The sequence below is a fragment of the Oncorhynchus nerka genome, linkage group LG24 (genome assembly GCF_034236695.1).
Source record: "Oncorhynchus nerka isolate Pitt River linkage group LG24, Oner_Uvic_2.0, whole genome shotgun sequence".
Classification (NCBI taxonomy): Eukaryota; Metazoa; Chordata; class Actinopteri; order Salmoniformes; family Salmonidae; genus Oncorhynchus; species Oncorhynchus nerka.
Window position 1 is genome coordinate 27,814,049 of NC_088419.1, and position 21,190 is coordinate 27,835,238.

General features: G+C 49.8%; 1 protein-coding gene across 1 annotated transcript in view; it reads left to right on the forward strand.

Annotated features, from left to right (window-relative positions):
* Nucleotides 1–19,742, forward strand: part of aig1 (androgen-induced 1 (H. sapiens)) — a 77,801-nt gene extending 58,059 nt beyond the window's left edge. Inside the window, exons 5-6 of the mRNA XM_065009433.1 lie at nucleotides 17,665–17,828; nucleotides 18,989–19,742. Coding sequence (XP_064865505.1) covers nucleotides 17,665–17,828; nucleotides 18,989–19,023 — 199 coding nt within the window. The 3' untranslated portion in view covers nucleotides 19,024–19,742. The remainder of the gene's footprint in view (nucleotides 1–17,664; nucleotides 17,829–18,988) is intronic.
* The last annotated feature ends 1,448 nt before the right edge of the window (nucleotides 19,743–21,190 follow it).

Below are 21,190 nucleotides of genomic sequence, written 5' to 3' on the forward strand. Positions count from 1 at the left end.
GAGACCTCTCCTAGCAGTGTCTCTCTCTTGGAGACCTCTCCTAGCAGTGTCTCTCTCTTGGAGACCTCTTCTAGCAGTGTCTCTCTCATCTGAGATCTTTCCTAGCAGTGTCTCTCTCTCTCTCTGAGATCTCTCCTAGCAGTGTCTCTCTCTCGGAGACCTCTTCTAGCAGCGTCTCTCTCTCTGAGACTTTTCTTAGCAGTGTCTCTCTCTGAGACATCTCCTAGCAATGTCTCTCTCATCTGAGACCTCTCCTAGCAGTGTCTCCCTCTCTGAGACATCTCCTATCAGTGTCTCTCTCTCTCTCTCTCTCTCTCTCTCTCTCTCGGAGACCTCTTATAGCAGTGTCTCTCTCTCTGAGACATCTCATATCAGTGTCTCTCTCTCCCTGAGACCTCTCCTAGCAGTGTCTCTCTCTCTGAAAGCTCTCCTAGCAGTGTCTATTTCTCTCTGACCTCCCCTAGCAGTGTCTCTCTCATCTGAGACCTCTCCTAGCAGTGTCTCTCTCTGAGACCTCTCCTAGCAGTCTCTCTCTCTCTCTCTCTGAGACCTATCCTAGCAGTGTCTCTCTCTCTCTGACCTCCCCTAGCAGTGCCTCTCTCATCTGAGACCTCTCCTAGCAGTGTCTCTCTTTCTGAGCAGTGTCTCTCTCCCTGAGACATCTCCTAGCAGTGTCTGTCTCTCTTTGAGATCTCTCCTAGAAGTGTCTCTCTCATCTGAGACCTCTCCTAGCAGTGTCTCTCTCTCTCTGAGATCTCTCCTAGCAGTGTCTCTCTCTCTGAGACCTCTCCTAGCAGTGTCTCTCTTTCTCTGAGACCTCTCCTAGCAGTGTCTCTCTCTCTGAGATCTCTTCTAGCAGTGTCTCTCTCAGACCTCTCCTAGCAGTGTCTCTCTCTATGTGATCTCTCCTAGCAGTGTCTCTCTCCCTGAGACCTCTCCTAGGAGTGTCTATCTCTCTGAGAACCCTAATTTGCATGGTCTCTCTCCCTGAGAACTCTCCTAGCAGTGTCTCAATCTCTGAAACCTCTCCTAGCAGTGTCTCTATCTCTGAGATCTCTCCTAGCAGTGACCCTCTCTCTGAGACCTCTCCTAGCAGTGTCCCTCTCTCTAAGACCTCTCCTAGCTGTGTCTCTCTCTCTTAGACCTCTCTTAGCAGTGTCTCTCTCCCTGAGACCTCTACTAGCAGTATATCTCACTCTCTTACCTCCCCTTAGCAGTGTCTCTATCTCTGAGATCTCTCCTAGCAGTGACCCTCTCTCTGAGACCTCTCCTAGCAGTGTCCCTCTCTCTAAGACCTCTCCTAGCTGTGTCTCTCTCTCTGAGACCTCTCTTAGCAGTGTCTCTCTCCCTGAGACCTCTACTAGCAGTATATCTCACTCTCTTACCTCCCCTTAGCAGTCTCTCTCTCTCTGAGAGCTCTTCTAGCAGTGTCTCTCTCTCTGAGACTTTTCTTAGCAGTGTCTCTCTCATCTGAGACCTCTCCAAGCAGTGTCTCTCTCCCTGAGACCTCTCCCAGCAGTGTCTCTCTCTCTGATACCTCTACTAGCAGTGTCTCTCACTCTCTTACCTCCCCTAGCAGTGTCTCTCTCTCGGAGACCTCTTCTAGCAGTGTCTCTCTCTCTCTGAGACTTTTCTTAGCAGTGTCTCTCTCTGAGACATTTCCTAGCAGTGTCTGTCTCTCTCTGAGACCTCTCCTAGCTGTGTCTCTCTCTCTGAGACCTCTCTTAGCATGGTCTCCCTTTCTCTCTCTCTGTGAGACTCTTCTAGCAGTGTCTCTCTCTCTGAGATCTCTCCTAGCAGTGTCTCTCTCCCTGAGACCTCTCCTAGGAGTGTCTATCTCTCTGAGAACCCTAATTTGCATGGTCTCTCTCCCTGAGAACTCTCCTAGCAGTGTCTCACTCTCTGAAACCTCTCCTAGCAGTGTCTCTATCTCTGAGAACACTCATTTGCATGGTCTCTCTCATCTGAGACCCCTCCTAGCAGTGTCTCTCTCTCTCTGAGACCTCTCCTATCAGTGTCCCTCTCTCTGAGACCTCTTCTAGCAGTGTCTCTCTCTCAGACCTCTCCTAGCAGTGTCTCTCTCATCTGAGACTTCTCCTAGCAGTGTCTCTCTCTCTGAGACCTCTCCTAGCAGTGTCTATCTCTCTCTGACCTCCCCTAGCAATGTCTCTCTCATCTGAGTTCTCTCCTAGCAGTGTCCCTCTCTCTGAGACCTCTCCTAGCAGTGTCTCTCTCTGAGACTCTACTAGCAGTGTCTCTCTCCCTGAGAACTCTCCTAGCAATGTCTCTCTCTCTGATACCTCTACTAGCAGTGTCTCTCACTCTCTTACCACCCCTAGCAGTGTCTCTCTCTCTGAGACCTCTCCTAGCAGTGTCTCTCATCTGAGACCCCTCCTAGCAGTGTCTCTCTCTCTCTGAGACCTCTCCTAGCAGTGTCCCTCTCTCTGAGACCTCTTCTAGCAGTGTCTCTCTCTCAGACCTCTCCTAGCAGTGTCTCTCTCATCTGAGACTTCTCCTAGCAGTGCCTCTCTCTCTGAGACCTCTCCTAGAAGTGTCTATCCTTGAGACCTCTCCAAGCAGTGTGTCTCTCTCTGAGACCTCTCCTAGCAGTGTCTCTCTCTCTGACCTCCCCTAGAAGTCTCTCTCATCTGAGACCTATTCAAGCAGTGTCTCTATCTCTGAGACCTCTCATAGCAGTGTCTCTCTCTCTCTCTGAGACCTCTCCTATTAGTGTCTCTCTCTCTCTCTGAGATCTCTCCTAGCAGTGTCCCTCTCTCTGAGACCCCTCCTAGCGGTCTCTCTCCCTCTCTGAGACCTCCCTAGCAGTGTCCCTCTCTCTGAGACCTCTTCTAGCAGTGTCTCTCTCTGAGATCTCTCCTAGCAGTGTCCCTCTCTCTGAGACCTCTCCTAGCAGTGTCTCTCTCTGAGACTCTCCTAGCAGTGTCTCTCTCTCGGAGACCTCTGCTAGTAGTGTCTCTCTCTCTCTGAGATCTCCCCTAGGAGTGTCCCTCTCTCTGAGACCTCTTCTAGCAGTGTCTCTCTCTCTGATATCTCTCCTAGCAGTGTCTCTCTTTCTCTGAGACCTCTCCTAGCACTGTCTCTATCTCTGAGACTTCTCATAGCAGTGTCTCTCTCTCTGAGCCTTCTCCTATCGGTGTCTCTCTCTCTCTGAGATCTCTTCTAGCAGTGTCTCTCTCATCTGAGACCTCTCCTATCAGTGTCTCTCTCATCTGAGACCTCTCCTAGCAGAGTCTCTCTCTCTGAGCCCTCTCCTAGCAGTGTCCCTCTCGCTGAGACCTCTCCTAGTAGTGTCTCTCTCTCTCTGAGACCTCTCCTAACAGTGTCCCTCTCTCTGATACCTCTGCTAGCAGTCTCTCTCCCTGAGACCTCTCCTAGCAGTGTCTATCCTTGAGACCTCCCCAAGCAGTCTCTCTCTCTCTCTCTATCGCTCTCTCTCTCTCTCTCTCTCTCCGAGACCTGTCCTAGCAGTGTCTCTCTCCCTGAGATCTCCCCTAGAAGTGTCTCTCTCTTCTCTGAGTCCTCTCCTAGCAGTGTCTCTATCTCTGAGACCTCTCATAGCAGTGTCTCTCTCTCTGAGCCTTCTCCTATCGGTGTCTCTCTCTCTCTGAGATCTCTTCTAGCTGTGTCTCTCTCATCTGAGACCTCTCCTATCAATGTCTCTCTCATCTGAGATCTCTCCTAGCAGTATCCCTCTCTCTGAGACCTCTTCTCGAGACCTCTCCTAGCAGTGTCTATCCTTGAGACCTCCCCAAGCAGTGTCTCTCTCTCTCTCTCTCTCCGAGACCTGTCCTAGCAGTGTCTCTCTCCCTGAGATCTCCCCTAGAAGTGGCTCTCTCTTCTCTGAGTCCTCTCCTAGCAGTGTCTCTATCTCTGAGACCTCTCATAGCAGTGTCTCTCTCTCTGAGCCTTCTCCTATCGGTGTCTCTCTCTCTCTGAGACCTCTCCTAGCAGTCTCTCTCATCTGAGACCTCTCCTAGCAGTGTCTCTATCTCTGAGACCTTTCATAGCAGTGTCTCTCTCTCTGAGACCTCTCCTATCAGTGTCTCTCTATCTGAGACATCTCCTAACAGTGTCTCTCTCTCTGAGATCTCTCCTAGCAGTGACCCTCTCTCTGAGACCTCTCCTAGCAGTGTCTCTCTCTCTGAGACCTCTCTTAGCAGTGTCTCCCTGTCTCTCTCTCTGTGAGACTCTTCTAGCAGTGTCTCTCTCTCTGAGATCTCTCCTAGCAGTGTCTCTCTCTATGTGATCTCTCCTAGCAGTGTCTCTCTCCCTGAGACCTCTCCTAGGAGTGTCTATCTCTCTGAGAACCCTAATTTGCATGGTCTCTCTCCCTGAGAACTCTCCTAGCAGTGTCTCAATCTCTGAAACCTCTCCTAGCAGTGTCTCTATCTCTGAGATCTCTCCTAGCAGTGACCCTCTCTCTGAGACCTCTCCTAGCAGTGTCCCTCTCTCTAAGACCTCTCCTAGCTGTGTCTCTCTCTCTGAGACCTCTCTTAGCAGTGTCTCTCTCCCTGAGACCTCTACTAGCAGTATATCTCACTCTCTTACCTCCCCTTAGCAGTCTCTCTCTCTCTGAGATCTCTCCTAGCAGTGTCTCTCTCTTTGATACCTATCCTAGCAGTGTCTCTCACTCTCTGACCTCCCCTAGCAGTGTCTCTCTCTCTGAGAGCTCTTCTAGCAGTGTCTCTCTCTCTGAGACTTTTCTTAGCAGTGTCTCTCTCATCTGAGACCTCTCCTAGCAGTGTCTCTCTCCCTGAGACCTCTCCCAGCAGTGTCTCTCTCTCTGATACCTCTACTAGCAGTGTCTCTCACTCTCTTACCTCCCCTAGCAGTGTCTCTCTCTCGGAGACCTCTTCTAGCAGTGTCTCTCTCTCTCTGAGACATTTCCTAGCAGTGTCTGTCTCTCTCTGAGACCTCTCCTAGCTGTGTCTCTCTCTCTGAGACCTCTCTTAGCATGGTCTCCCTTTCTCTCTCTCTGTGAGACTCTTCTAGCAGTGTCTCTCTCTCTGAGATCTCTCCTAGCAGTGTCTCTCTCCCTGAGACCTCTCCTAGGAGTGTCTATCTCTCTGAGAACACTAATTTGCATGGTCTCTCTCCCTGAGAACTCTCCTAGCAGTGTCTCACTCTCTGAAACCTCTCCTAGCAGTGTCTCTATCTCTGAGAACACTCATTTGCATGGTCTCTCTCATCTGAGACCCCTCCTAGCAGTGTCTCTCTCTCTCTGAGACCTCTCCTATCAGTGTCCCTCTCTCTGAGACCTCTTCTAGCAGTGTCTCTCTCTCAGACCTCTCCTAGCAGTGTCTCTCTCATCTGAGACTTCTCCTAGCAGTGTCTCTCTCTCTGAGACCTCTCCTAGCAGTGTCTATCTCTCTCTGACCTCCCCTAGCAATGTCTCTCTCATCTGAGATCTCTCCTAGCAGTGTCTCTCTCATCTGAGACCTCTTCTAGCAGTGTCTCTCTCTCAGACCTCTCCTAGCAGTGTCTCTCTCATCTGAGACTTCTCCTAGCAGTGTCTCTCTCTCTGAGACCTCTCCTAGAAGTGTCTATCCTTGAGACCTCTCCAAGCAGTGTGTCTCTCTCTGAGACCTCTCCTAGCAGTGTCTCTCTCTCTGACCTCCCCTAGAAGTCTCTCTCATCTGAGACCTCTTCAAGCAGTGTCTCTATCTCTGAGACCTCTCATAGCAGTGTCTCTCTCTCTCTGAGACCTCTCCTATTAGTGTCTCTCTCTCTCTCTGAGATCTCTCCTAGCAGTGTCCCTCTCTCTGAGACCCCTCCTAGCGGTCTCTCTCTCTCTCTGAGACCTCCCCTAGCAGTGTCCCTCTCTCTGAGACCTCTTCTAGCAGTGTCTCTCTCTGAGATCTCTCCTAGCAGTGTCCCTCTCTCTGAGACCTCTCCTAGCAGTGTCTCTCTCTGAGACTCTCCTAGCAGTGTCTCTCTCTCGGAGACCTCTGCTAGTAGTGTCTCTCTCTCTCTGAGATCTCCCCTAGCAGTGTCCCTCTCTCTGAGACCTCTTCTATCAGTGTCTCTCTCTCTGATATCTCTCCTAGCAGTGTCTCTCTTTCTCTGAGACCTCTCCTAGCACTGTCTCTATCTCTGAGACTTCTCATAGCAGTGTCTCTCTCTCTGAGCCTTCTCCTATCGGTGTCTCTCTCTCTCTGAGATCTCTTCTAGCAGTGTCTCTCTCATCTGAGACCTCTCCTATCAGTGTCTCTCTCATCTGAGACCTCTCCTAGCAGAGTCTCTCTCTCTGAGCCCTCTCCTAGCAGTGTCCCTCTCGCTGAGACCTCTCCTAGTAGTGTCTCTCTCTCTCTGAGACCTCTCCTAACAGTGTCCCTCTCTCTGATACCTCTGCTAGCAGTCTCTCTCCCTGAGACCTCTCCTAGCAGTGTCTATCCTTGAGACCTCCCCAAGCAGTCTCTCTCTCTCTCTCTCTCTCTCTCTCTCTCTCTCTCTCTCTCTCTCTCTCTCCGAGACCTGTCCTAGCAGTGTCTCTCTCCCTGAGATCTCCCCTAGAAGTGTCTCTCTCTTCTCTGAGTCCTCTCCTAGCAGTGTCTCTATCTCTGAGACCTCTCCTATCAATGTCTCTCTCATCTGAGATCTCTCCTAGCAGTATCCCTCTCTCTGAGACCTCTTCTCGAGACCTCTCCTAGCAGTGTCTATCCTTGAGACCTCCCCAAGCAGTGTCTCTCTCTCTCTCTCTCTCCGAGACCTGTCCTAGCAGTGTCTCTCTCCCTGAGATCTCCCCTAGAAGTGTCTCTCTCTTCTCTGAGTCCTCTCCTAGCAGTGTCTCTATCTCTGAGACCTCTCATAGCAGTGTCTCTCTCTCTGAGCCTTCTCCTATCGGTGTCTCTCTCTCTCTGAGACCTCTCCTAGCAGTCTCTCTCTTTTCTGAGACCTCTCCTAGCAGTGTCTCTATCTCTGAGACCTTTCATAGCAGTGTCTCTCTCTCTGAGACCTCTCCTATCAGTGTCTCTCTATCTGAGACATCTCCTAACAGTGTCTCTCTCTCTGAGATCTCTCCTAGCAGTGACCCTCTCTCTGAGACCTCTCCTAGCAGTGTCCCTCTCTCTAAGACCTCTCGTAGCTGTGTCTCTCTCTCTGAGACCTCTCTTAGCAGTGTCTCCCTGTCTCTCTCTCTGTGAGACTCTTCTAGCAGTGTCTCTCTCTCTGAGATCTCTCCTAGCAGTGTCTCTCTCTATGTGATCTCTCCTAGCAGTGTCTCTCTCCCTGAGACCTCTCCTAGGAGTGTCTATCTCTCTGAGAACCCTAATTTGCATGGTCTCTCTCCCTGAGAACTCTCCTAGCAGTGTCTCTATCTCTGAGATCTCTCCTAGCAGTGACCCTCTCTCTGAGACCTCTCCTAGCAGTGTCCCTCTCTCTAAGACCTCTCCTAGCTGTGTCTCTCTCTCTGAGACCTCTCTTAGCAGTGTCTCTCTCCCTGAGACCTCTACTAGCAGTATATCTCACTCTCTTACCTCCCCTTAGCAGTCTCTCTCTCTGAGATCTCTCCTAGCAGTGTCTCTCTCTCTTGATACCTCTCCTAGCAGTGTCTCTCTCTCTGACCTCCCCTAGCAGTGTCTCTCTCTCTGAGAGCTCTTCTAGCAGTGTCTCTCTCTCTGAGACTTTTCTTAGCAGTGTCTCTCTCATCTGAGACCTCTCCTAGCAGTGTCTCTCTCCCTGAGACCTCTCCCAGCAGTGTCTCTCTCTCTGATACCTCTACTAGCAGTGTCTCTCACTCTCTTACCTCCCCTAGCAGTGTCTCTCTCTCGGAGACCTCTTCTAGCAGTGTCTCTCTCTCTCTGAGACTTTTCTTAGCAGTGTCTCTCTCTGAGACATTTCCTAGCAGTGTCTGTCTCTCTCTGAGACCTCTCCTAGCAGTGTCTCTCTCTCTGAGACCTCTCTAGCAGTGGTCTCCTCAGATCTTTCTCTAGCAGTGTCTCTCTGAGACTCTTCTAGCAGTGTCTCTCTCTCTGAGATCTCTCCTAGCAGTGTCTCTCTCCCTGAGACCTCTCCTAGGAGTGTCTATCTCTCTGAGACCTCTCCTAGCAGTGTATCTCTCTCTGAGACTTCTCCTAGCAGTGTCTCTCTCTCTGACCTCCCCTAGAAGTCTCTCTCATCTGAGACCTCTTCAAGCAGTGTCTCTATCTCTGAGACCTCTCATAGCAGTGTCTCTCTCTCTGAGACCTCTCCTATTAGTGTCTCTCTCTCTCTCTGAGATCTCCCCTAGCAGTGTCTCTGAGACCTCTTCTAGCAGTGTCTCTCTCTCAGACCTCTCCTAGCAGTGTCTCTCTCATCTGAGACTTCTCCTAGCAGTCTCTCTCTCTCTGAGACCTCTCCTAGCAGTGTCTATCTCTCTCTGACCTCCCCTAGCAATGTCTCTCTCATCTGAGATCTCTCCTAGCAGTGTCCCTCTCTCTGAGACCTCTCCTAGCAGTGTCTCTCTCTGAGACTCTCCTAGCAGTGTCTCTCTCTCGGAGACCTCTGCTAGTAGTGTCTCTCTCTCTCTGAGACCTCTCCTAACAGTGTCCCTCTCTCTGAGACCTCTTCTAGCAGTGTCTCACTCTCTGACCTCCCCTAGCAGTGTCTCTCTCTCTGATATCTCTCCTAGCAGTGTCTCTCTCTCTGAGACCTCTCATAGCACTGTCTCTCTCATCTGAGACCTCTCCTAGCAGTGTCTCTCTCCCTGAGACCTCTTCTAGCAATGTCTCTCTCTCTGATACCTCTACTAGCAGTGTCTCTCACTCTCTTACCACCCCTAGCAGTGTCTCTCTCTCTGAGACCTCTCCTAGCAGTGTCTCTCATCTGAGACCCCTCCTAGCAGTGTCTCTCTCTCTCTGAGACCTCTCCTAGCAATGTCCCTCTCTCTGAGACCTCTTCTAGCAGTGTCTCTCTCTCAGACCTCCCCTAGCAGTGTCTCTCTCTCTGATATCTCTTCTAGCAGTGTCTCTCTCTCTGAGACCTCTCATAGCAGTGTCTCTCTCTCTCTGAGACCTCTCCTTCAGTGTCCCTCTCTCTGAGACCTCTTCTAGCAGTGTCTCTCTCTCAGACCTCTCCTAGCAGTGTCTCTCTCTCTGATATATCTTCTAGCAGTGTCTCTCTCTCTGAGACCTCTCATAGCAGTGTCTCTCTCTCTCTGAGACCTCTCCTTCAGTGTCCCTCTCTCTGAGATCTCTCCTAGCAGTGACCCTCTCTCTGAGACCTCTCCTAGCAGTGTCCCTCTCTCTAAGACCTCTCCTAGCTGTGTCTCTCTCTCTGAGACCTCTCTTAGCAGTGTCTCTCTCCCTGAGACCTCTACTAGCAGTATATCTCACTCTCTTACCTCCCCTTAGCAGTGTCTCTCTCTCTCTGAGAGCTCTTCTAGCAGTGTCCCTCTCTCTGAGACCTTTTCTAGCAGTGTCTCTCTCTCAGACCTCTCCTAGCAGTGTCCCTCTCTCTGAGACCTCTCCTAGCAGTGTCTCTCTCTGAGACTCTCCTAGCAGTGTCTCTCTCTCGGAGACCTCTGCTAGTAGTGTCTCTCTCTCTCTGAGATCTCCCCTAGCAGTGTCCCTCTCTCTGAGACCTCTTCTAGCAGTGTCTCTCTCTCAGACCTCCCCTAGCAATGTCTCTCTCATCTGAGATCTCTCCTAGCAGTGTCCCTCTCTCTGAGACCTCTCCTAGCAGTGTCTCTCTCTCGGAGACCTCTGCTAGTAGTGTCTCTCTCTCTGAGACCTCTCCTAACAGTGTCCCTCTCTCTGAGACCTCTTCTAGCAGTGTCTCACTCTCTGACCTCCCCTAGCAGTGTCTCTCTCTCTGATATCTCTCCTAGCAGTGTCTCTCTCTCTGAGACCTCTCATAGCACTGTCTCTCTCATCTGAGACCTCTCCTAGCAGTGTCTCTCTCCCTGAGACCTCTTCTAGCAATGTCTCTCTCTCTGATACCTCTACTAGCAGTGTCTCTCACTCTCTTACCACCCCTAGCAGTGTCTCTCTCTCTGAGACCTCTCCTAGCAGTGTCTCTCATCTGAGACCCCTCCTAGCAGTGTCTCTCTCTCTCTGAGACCTCTCCTAGCAGTGTCCCTCTCTCTGAGACCTCTTCTAGCAGTGTCTCTCTCATCTGAGACTTCTCCTAGCAGTGTCTCTCTCTCTGAGACCTCTCCTAGAAGTGTCTATCCTTGAGACCTCTCCAAGCAGTGTGTCTCTCTCTGAGACCTCTCCTAGCAGTGTGTCTCTCTCTGAGACCTCTCCTAGCAGTGTATCTCTCTCTGAGACTTCTCCTAGCAGTGTCTCTCTCTCTGACCTCCCCTAGAAGTCTCTCTCATCTGAGACCTCTTCAAGCAGTGTCTCTATCTCTGAGACCTCTCATAGCAGTGTCTCTCTCTCTGAGACCTCTCCTATTAGTGTCTCTCTCTCTCTCTGAGATCTCTCCTAGCAGTGTCCCTCTCTCTGAGACCCCTCCTAGCGGTGTCTCTCTCTCTCTGAGACCTCCCCTAGCAGTGTCCCTCTCTCTGAGACCTCTTCTAGCAGTGTCTCTCTCTCAGACCTCTCCTAGCAGTGTCTCTCTCATCTGAGACCTCTCCTAGCAGTGTCTCTCTCTCTGAGACCTCTCCTAGAAGTGTCTATCCTTGAGACCTCTCCAAGCAGTGTGTCTCTCTCTGAGACCTCTCCTAGCAGTGTCTCTCTCTCTGAGACTTCTCCTAGCAGTGTCTCTCTCTCTGACCTCCCCTAGAAGTCTCTCTCATCTGAGACCTCTTCAAGCAGTGTCTCTATCTCTGAGACCTCTCATAGCAGTGTCTCTCTCTGAGACCTCTCCTATTAGTGTCTCTCTCTCTCTCTGAGATCTCCCCTAGCAGTGTCTCTGAGACCTCTTCTAGCAGTGTCTCTCTCTCAGACCTCTCCTAGCAGTGTCTCTCTCATCTGAGACTTCTCCTAGCAGTGTCTCTCTCTCTGAGACCTCTCCTAGCAGTGTCTATCTCTCTCTGACCTCCCCTAGCAATGTCTCTCTCATCTGAGATCTCTCCTAGCAGTGTCCCTCTCTCTGAGACCTCTCCTAGCAGTGTCTCTCTCTGAGACTCTCCTAGCAGTGTCTCTCTCTCAGAGACCTCTGCTAGTAGTGTCTCTCTCTCTGAGACCTCTCCTAACAGTGTCCCTCTCTCTGAGACCTCTTCTAGCAGTGTCTCACTCTCTGACCTCCCCTAGCAGTGTCTCTCTCTCTGATATCTCTCCTAGCAGTGTCTCTCTCTCTGAGACCTCTCATAGCACTGTCTCTCTCATCTGAGACCTCTCCTAGCAGTGTCTCTCTCCCTGAGACCTCTTCTAGCAATGTCTCTCTCTGATACCTCTACTAGCAGTGTCTCTCACTCTCTTACCACCCCTAGCAGTGTCTCTCTCTCTGAGACCTCTCCTAGCAGTGTCTCTCTCTGAGACCCTCCTAGCAGTGTCTCTCTCTCTGAGACCTCTCCTAGCAGTGTCCTCTCTGAGACCTCTTCTAGCAGTGTCTCTCTCTCAGACCTCCCCTAGCAGTGTCTCTCTCTCTGATATCTCTTCTAGCAGTGTCTCTCTCTCTGAGACCTCTCCTAGCAGTGTCTCTCTCTCTCCTAGACCTCTCCTTCAGTGTCCCTCTCTGAGACCTCTTCTAGCAGTGTCTCTCTCTCAGACCTCTCCTAGCAGTGTCTCTCTCTCTGAGAGTGTCTCTCTCTCTGAGACCTCTCATAGCAGTGTCTCTCTCTCTGAGACCTCTCCTTCAGTGTCCCTCTCTCTGAGACCTCTCCTAGCAGTGTCCCTCTCTCTGAGACCTCTCCTAGCAGTGTCCTCTCTCTAAGACCTCTCCTAGCTGTGTCTCTCTCTCTGAGACCTCTCTTAGCAGTGTCTCTCTCCTGAGACCTCTACTAGCAGTGTCTCACTCTCTTACCTCCCTAGCAGTGTCTCTCTCTCTGAGACCTCTCTTCTAGCAGTGTCTCTCTCTCTGAGACTTTTCTTAGCAGTGTCTCTCTCATCTGAGACCTCTCCTAGCAGTGTCTCTCTCCCTGAGACCTCTCCCAGCAGTGTCTCTCTCTCTGAGCAGTGTCCTCTACTAGCAGTGTCTCTCACTCTCTTACCTCCCCTAGCAGTGTCTCTCTCTCGGAGACCTCTTCTAGCAGTGTCTCTCTCTCCCTGAGACCTCTCCTAGCAATGTCTCTCTCTCTGATACCTCTACTAGCAGTGTATCTCACTCTCTTACCACCCCTAGCAGTGTCTCTCTCTCTGAGACCTCTCCTAGCAGTGTCTCTCATCTGAGACCCCTCCTAGCAGTGTCTCTCTCTCTCTGAGACCTCTCCTAGCAGTGTCCCTCTCTCTGAGACCTCTTCTAGCAGTGTCTCTCTCAGACCTCTCCTAGCAGTGTCTCTCTCATCTGAGACCTCTCCTAGCAGTGTCTCTCTCTCTGATACCTCTACTAGCAGTGTCTCTCACTCTCTTACCTCTCCTAGCAGTGTCTCTCTCTCTCTGAGACCTCTCCTAGCAGTGTCTCTCTCCCTGAGACCTCTCCTAGCAATGTCTCTCTCTCTGATACCTCTACTAGCAGTGTCTCTCACTCTCTTACCACCCCTAGCAGTGTCTCTCTCTCTGAGACCTCTCCTAGCAGTGTCTCTCATCTGAGACCCCTCCTAGCAGTGTCTCTCTCTCTCTGAGACCTCTCCTAGCAGTGTCCCTCTCTCTGAGACCTCTTCTAGCAGTGTATCTCTCTCAGACCTCTCCTAGCAGTTTCTCTCTCATCTAAGACTTCTCCTAGAAGTGTCTCTCTCTCTGAGACCTCTCCTACCAGTGTCTCTCTCCCTGAGATCTCTCCTAGCAGTGTCCCTCTCTCTGAGACCTCTCCTAGCAGTGTCTCTCTAGCAGTGTCTCTCTCTCGAGACCTCTGCTAGCAGTGTCTCTCTCTCTCTGAGACCTCTCCTAGCAGTGTCTCTCTCTGAGACCCTCCTAGCAGTGTCTCTCTCTCTAGAGACCTCTCCTAGACCTCAGTGTCCTCTCTCTCTGAGACCTCTTCTAGCAGTGTCTCTCTCTCAGACCTCCCCTAGCAGTGTCTCTCTCTCTGATATCTCTCCTAGCAGTGTCTCTCTCTCTGAGACCTCTCATAGCAGTGTCTCTCTCATCTGAGACCTCTCCTAGCAGTGTCTCTCTCCCTGAGACCTCTCCTAGCAATGTCTCTCTCTCTGATACCTCTACTAGCAGTGTCTCTCACTCTCTTACCACCCCTAGCAGTGTCTCTCTCTCTGAGACCTCTCCTAGCAGTGTCTCTCATCTGAGACCCCTCCTAGCAGTGTCTCTCTCTCTCTCTGAGACCTCTCCTAGCAGTGTCCCTCTCTCTGAGACCTCTTCTAGCAGTGTCTCTCTCTCAGACCTCTCCTAGCAGTGTCTCTCTCATCTGAGACCTCTCCTAGCAGTGTCTCTCTCTCTGAGACCTCTCCTAGAAGTGTCTGTCCTTGAGACCTCTCCAAGCAGTGTGTCTCTCTCTGAGACCTCTCCTAGCAGTGTCCCTCTCTCTGAGACCTCTTCTAGCAGTGTCTCTCTCTCAGACCTCCCCTATCAGTGTCTCTCTCTCTGATATCTCTCCTAGCAGTGTCTCTCTCTCTGAGACCTCTCATAGCAGTGTCTCTCTCATCTGAGACCTCTCTTAGCAGTGTCTCTCTCCCGGAGACCTCTCCTAGCAATGTCTCTCTCTCTGATACCTCTACTAGCAGTGTCTCTCACTCTCTTACCACCCCTAGCAGTGTCTCTCTCTCTGAGACCTCTCCTAGCAGTGTCTCTCATCTGAGACCCCTCCTAGCAGTGTCTCTCTCTCTCTGAGACCTCTCCTAGCAGTGTCCCTCTCTCTGAGACCTCTTCTAGCAGTGTCTCTCTCTCAGACCTCTCCTAGCAGTGTCTCTCTCATCTGAGACCTCTCCTAGCAGTGTCTCTCTCTCTGAGACCTCTCCTATTAGTGTCTCTCTCTCTCTCTGAGATCTCTCCTAGCAGTGTCCCTCTCTCTGAGACCCCTCCTAGCGGTGTCTCTCTCTCTCTGAGACCTCCCCTAGCAGTGTCCCTCTCTCTGAGACCTCTTCTAGCAGTGTCTCTCTCTCATACCTCTCCTAGCAGTGTCTCTCTCATCTGAGACTTCTCCTAGCAGTGTCTCTCTCTCTCTCTGAGACCTCTCCTAGCAGTGTCTATCTCTCTCTGACCTCCCCTAGCAATGTCTCTCTCATCTGAGATCTCTCCTAGCAGTGTCCCTCTCTCTGAGACCTCTCCTAGCAGTGTCTCTCTCTGAGACTCTCCTAGCAGTGTCTCTCTCTCGGAGACCTCTGCTAGTAGTGTCTCTCTCTCTCTGAGACCTCTCCTAACAGTGTCCCTCTCTCTGAGACCTCTTCTAGCAGTGTCTCACTCTCTGACCTCCCCTAGCAGTGTCTCTCTCTCTGATATCTCTCCTAGCAGTGTCTCTCTCTCTGAGACCTCTCATACCACTGTCTCTCTCATCTGAGACCTCTCCTAGCAGTGTCTCTCTCCCTGAGACCTCTTCTAGCAATGTCTCTCTCTGATACCTCCCTAGCAGTGTCTCTCACTCTCTTACCACCCCTAGCAGTGTCTCTCTCTCTGAGACCTCTCCTAGCAGTGTCTCTCATCTGAGACCCCTCCTAGCAGTGTCTCTCTCTCTCTCTGAGACCTCTCCTAGCAGTCTCCCTGTCTCTGAGACCTCTTCTAGCAGTGTCTCTCTCTCAGACCTCTCCTAGCAGTGTCTCTCTCATCTGAGACTTCTACTAGCAGTGTCTCTCTCTCTGAGACCTCTCCTACCAGTGTCTCTCTCCCCGAGATCTCTCCTAGCAGTGTCCCTCTCTCTGAGACCTCTCCTAGCAGTGTCTCTCTCTCTGAGATCTCTCCTAGCAGTGTCTCTCTCCCTGAGACCTCTCCTAGAAGTGTCTATCCTTGAGACCTCCCCTAGCAGTGTCTCTCTCTCTGAGACCTCTCATAGCAGTGTCTCTCTGACTGAGATCTCTTCTAGCAGTGTCCCTCTCTCTGAGACCTCTCCCAGCAGTGTCTCTCTCCCTGAGACCTCTCCTATAAGTGTCTATCCTTGAGACCTCCCCTAGCAGTGTCTCTCTCTCTCTCTCTGAGACCTCTCCTAGCAGTGTCTCTATCTCTGAGACCTATCATAGCAATGTCTCTCTCTCTGAGACCTCTCCTATCAGTGTCTCTCTCTCTCTCTGAGATCTCTCCTAGCAGTGTCTCTCTCTCTGAGACCTCTCCTAACAGTGTCTCTCTCTCTGAGATCTCTCCTAGCAGTGTCTCTCTCTCTCTGAGATCTCTCCTAGCAGTGTCTCTCTCCCTGAGACGTCTCCTAGAAGTGTCTATCCTTGAGACCTCCCCTAGCAGTGTCTCTCTCCTTGAGATCTCCCCTAGAAGTGTGTCTCTCTTCTCTGAGACCTCTCCTAGCAGTGTCTCTCTCTCTGAGACCTCTCCTAGCAGTGTCTCTCTCTCTCTTAGATCTCTCCTAGCAGTGTCCCTCTCTCTGAGACCTCTCCCAGCAGTCTCTCTCCCTGAGACCTCTCCTATAAGTGTCTATCCTTGAGACCTCCCATAGCAGTGTCTCTCTCTCTCTCTGAGATCTCTCCTAGCAGTGTCTCTATCTCTGAGACCTATCATAGCAATGTCTCTCTCCCTGAGACCTCTCCTATCAGTGTCTCTCTCTCTTGAGATCTCTCCTAGCAGTGTCTCTGTCATCTGAGACCTCTCGTAGCAGTGTTTCTCTCTCTGAGACCTCTCCTAGCAGTGTCTCTCTCTCTGAGATCTCTCCTAGCAGTGTCCCTCTCTCTGAGACCTCTCTTAGCAGTGTCTCTCTCCCTGACACCTCTCCTAGAAGTGTCTATCCTTGAGACCTCCCCTAGCAGTGTCTCTCTCTCTCTCTCTCTCTGAGACCTCTCCTAGCAGTGTCTCTCTCCCTGAGATCTCCCCAAGAAGTGTATCTCTGTTCTATGAGATCTCTCCTAACAGTGTCTCTCTCTCTGAGATCTCTCCTAGCAGTGTCCCTCTCTCTGAGACCTCTCCTAGCAGTGTCCCTCTCCTTGAGACCTCTTCTCGTGACCTCTCCTAGCAGTGTCTCTCTCTCTGAGACCTCTCCTAGCAGTGTCTCTCTCTCTGAGATCTCTCATAGCAGTGTCTCTTTCTCTGAGACCTCTTCTAGCAGTGTCTCTCTCTGAGATCTCTCATAGCAGTGTCTCTTTCTCTGAGACATTTCCTAGCAGTGTCTCTCTCTCTGAGACCTCTCCTAGCAGTGTCTCTCTCTCTCTGAGATCTCTCATAGCAGTGTCTCTCTCTCTGAGACCTCTCCTATTAGTGTCTCTCTCTCTCTCTCTGAGATCTCTCATAGCAGTGTCTCTTTCTCTGAAACCTCTTCTAGCAGTCTCTCTCTCTCTCTCTCTGAGATCTCACCTAGCAGTGTCTCTTTATCTGAGACCTCTCCTAGCAGTGTCTCTCTCTCTGAGACCTCTCCTATTAGTGTCTCTTTCTCTGAGACCTCTGCTAGCAGTGTCTCTTTCTCTGAGACCTCTCCTATTAGTGTCTCTCTCTCTCTCTGAGATCTCACCTAGCAGTGTCTCTCTCTCTGAGATCTCTCATAGCAGTGTCTCTTTCTCTGAGATCTCACCTAGCAGTGTCTCTTTCTCTGAGACCTCTCATAGCAGTGTCTCTTTCTCTGAGACCTCTGCTAGCAGTGTCTCTTTCTCTGAGACCTCTCCTATTAGTGTCTCTCTCTCTCTCTGAGATCTCACCTAGCAGTGTCTCTCTCTCTGAGATCTCTCATAGCAGTGTCTCTTTCTCTGAGATCTCACCTAGCAGTGTCTCTTTCTCTGAGATCTCTCATAGCAGTGTCTCTTTCTCTTAGACCTCTCCTAGCAGTGTCTCTCTCTCTCTCTGAGATCTCACCTAGCAGTGTCTCTCTCTCTGCGATCTCTCATAGCAGTGTCTCTTTCTCTGAGATCTCACCTAGCAGTGTCTCTTTCTCTGAGACCTCTCCTATTAGTGTCTCTCTCTCTCTCTGAGATCTCTCCTAGCAGTGTCTCTCTCTCTGAGACCTCTTCTAGCAGTGTCTCTCTCTCAGACCTCTCCTAGCAGTGTCTCTCTCTCTCTCTGAGATCTCACCTAGCAGTGTCTCTCTCTCAGACCTCTCCTAGCAGTGTCTCTCTCCTTTGAGGGCACGTTACCTCAATCCACTGACACTGATGGTCCTTCTAATGTCCTCTACCACTGTACTGTATCGGTAGTACTGTATGTTCAAGTATAGCATTACATGTACTGTATGTACTCCATTTCAGTGGTTCGGCATAGTTTAGGACGGGTACGTTTATATCATCATCTCACTATTAAAAATGTTTAGTCTGGATTCCTACAGTAAGACAACCATGTGGGTGTGCTGTCTGTCAGACACTCACTGGACCAGACTGAAAGGGATGTGGCTGGATACTCTAGAAGGCAGACAGACCAAGTGACACAGACAGTGGGTGGATGGATGGCAGCAACAAAGGATCTCCACTTTGGCCAACTTTGAGCCTCTATTGACACAGACAGCTGGCTGTAATATAAAAGTATAAACTCTGCACTCTCTCTCTTTCCTTATATCTTTGTCCTCTATCTCACCCCTACCTCCCTCTCGCTCTCCTGTCAGGATGTGCTGGGTGAACCATGTGACCGGCGTGTGGGTCTACCCCCTGTTGGAGCAGATCAGTCCCCTGGCGAAGGTGGCCTTCTTCTTCTGCCTCACTGTCCTGATTAACATCTACTACGTCCTGGGAGAGATCCTCAACAGCTACATCTGGGACGGCTCCAAATGTAAGCCCTCAGGACGTCTGGCAGCCGCTGGTGTGTGTGTGTGTGTGTGTGTGTGTGTGTGTGTGTGTGTGTGTGTGTGTGTGTGTGTGTGTGTGTGTGTGTGTGTTAGCCACAGTGCGAAGCGGAATAGCATGTTAGGTGCCTGTCCTGGCGCAAATCCCTGCACAGAATCCCTGTGATTTCAGAGTCTCTATTAGTTCTCGCACTCACACCAGCACTCACCCACACACACAAGTGCAAACTAGTGCAAAATGTGTAACACACTAACATATTTACCCACACACACACATTGCACATACACTCGCACACCTGTACACACTTGAGCTATCACACACACACATTCCAATACCCATTTCCATTAAAAGTGCGGGCTGGGAGGTCTGTGGGAGTAGTGCTACCTGCGGTGCTGAGTAACAGATGGGAAATGAGGAGAGAAGAAGAGTTGACTGCAGCTAGCAGACACCAAATCCCTCCATCCCTTCTCCTCCCACCTGTTTGACACTGACCCAACAAATCAGCACAACCATTCCATTTCCTATCACAAACTTCTACATCCTTTGATCTGCTCACTATTCCCTCATCTCTCTGTCCATTCTCATTTCTCTTGTCCTCTCCGGTCTCCTCTTCTCCTCTCTTTTCTGTCTCTCTCTACCATTCCGCTCCCTTCACCCATGTTCTCTCCTCTTTCTCCCTCCTCTCTTTTCTTTCTAATCCCTTCATCCTCTAGCCCATCCTCTTTCTCCCTCTCTCTCTCCCACTTCACTTCTTTCCAATCCACTCTCCCTGGCTCTCTCTCTTTTGCTCTCTCCTTTCCAATCCCCTCTCTCCTCTCCTTGGTTTAGTCCTGCTGTGATTTAGCTCCATCCTTCAGAGCTCATGTTCCCATCTCACCACTCCAACATAACCTCAATTTGCCCATATGGGACATTTGATGATAGATATATGAGGCCAATTGGTCAGCTATGAATGTTCAATTGGTTTTTCATTTTGGATATAAAGTGGTATTTGCGACTATGGTCTCTGAAAACTCTACATTTACAAACTGTTAATATTTCTGTTCTCTGTCTTATACAACTTCATATTCCCCTCAGCACCACTGATTTGAGTTGTGTACGATTAAAGTAGAGAAAACCGTGCGTTGATATTTCTCTGTCTTCCAGGTGTTCTAGACACAGACAAGGCTAAATCCGACTGAAGGCCAACACGTGTGGGAACCTTGCCATCAAGTCAAGACCCAGTCCTCACTGGGCTGCCGCAAAGACAGGCCCAATCCCGACCCGGACTGCAGAATAACAAACACTGTGTAAATAAATGATGGAAAAATACGTGAGAATGTTATGTTGGCTTTTAAAGCTGTGTTGGGAGTCCTCCTCTTAAAATTGTTGAGACTGTAGCTAAGAACTGAGATGCCTGTTTTCCGTCGATGACAAGGTGGGATATGAATTCTCCACCTTTCTATTCACTGGAGGTATGACAATGACATTACATTTACCCACTTATTCATATTTAATCATCCTGTTCATCCACCTCAAAGGCTCAAGTTATTATCTGAACACAGAGTATAGTGTATTAGTGGAATGAACTAACTGCTACGGTATGATATTAATCTTAAGATGCTTAGGCACGCCAGCAGAGTTAGCAAAAGCCATGTATTCAAATTCTCTTCTCTTTTTTCTTTTGACTGGAGTGCTTTCCAGCGAGGGCATCTCGTACAGTGGCATGAATGATTGCCTTTTCTTGAATGTGTATTGTCTAACAGCTGTACCATAGAATGTTATTTTCTGGGACAGCCAGACTGGCAGCTCCGCAGCTCCAAAATATCCTTTCTTGTTTTAATGCTTTTGTAAAAAAAGAAAAGAGAAAAGGATGACCGCATTTAAAGTGTATGGTCTTTCAATAAAAAGTTGTTATTTAGAGCGAGTCAGAGGTGTCGTGGACGTGTGTGTGTGTGTGTGTGTGTGTGTGTATCTGTGTGTGTGTCTGTGTGTGTGTGTGTGTGTGTATGTGTGTGTGTGTGAGCCAGTCTCACTACAGCTCTTCTCTTCACAGACTCACACAACACTAAGTTCCAGGGGAATGACGGCCCAGCCATTCAATTAAAAATAACCACACGTATGATTTCATTTTTGCTCTATATTTTCACTGGCAATTTCTGCCTTGCTTTTTCAGACGCACTCGGTCCAAACATAACAATTCCTTTGTGCAGCGCTGGACAAGCTCTTAACGAGAAACACACACATTCCAGTCCATAAAGACACACTAAATAACCAGAAGCTCAATGCAGAACAAATGTACCCATAATATGTATTTTTATTCACAGCTATTCCAAGGCTCTAGTGACTCTGGGAGACAGACCTCAAAAGCTCTCTCCAAATAATATGTTAGCCTATAATGTAAGTATACCACAGTATAGAATAGAAACATTTGGTACATTCTTTGAGTGGCTGTACGTTTATTTCGAGAGTGATATGATCTCCGCTGCTGTTTATCATTTTTAAACAGACTGGCAATTTATTACAACCCTATTAACACCAATGTTTAAACAGAGCCAAAACAGGCAAATACCAGAGCATACTACATCTCCTCTCTAGCTATCCTCACTTTTATATTCAACAAAACCTCTTAAAGTGCCCCACCAGAACCAACTCCTGTAATAACAGCTGTCAGCTCAATTAGATGGAAAAATGAAACCCTTCTCATCCATCCCTCTCTAGTGAAACAGAAATAGGTGGTCTTGACAACTGTGGTTTTTCATCCTGATAGAGAATGACATCTTTGCCGGGGTAAGTTGTTTTGTATACACTTTTGTAATGGCGGAATGTGTGCACAGTCGCAGGCTCTCTGTCAGCTTGATAACAAGAGAACGACACTTCAGTCTTCTCATTAACACTGCCGGTCCCCCATGTGGAGGTGACAAATTGAATGCATTTTGAAGGATTTTGCTGGCATACATTAGCATAGTAATTAGGGCAAAAACGGTGTTCGGTAAGCAGGAAAAGCTTGAGCAACATGCAAGGCTTAGTCAAAGCCAATCAAAAGTGTCATGACTACAAACTCACAAGCAGAAATGCCAGAGCCAGATAACATTACCGCTCGACGTGTATCGACATCAGTGGAGGTAAAAGCTGTTTAAATGCAACTTTTCTGTCTCCAGGCCCCACTAGGTGGAAAACAACGCAGCTAAATCTGCAGCCACAAGATGGAGGCCCAGATATAGCCCTGCATCGTGGCTCCAAGTACTCACTGTGATGGTTCTCAACCCCTGCAACCTCCAAGCACAGAAAATACAGAGTACAGATCCTTTGGCAAGGTGTGTGTGTGCGTGTCTGCCGGATGTGTGTGGGCGGGCGGGCAGCTGAGCA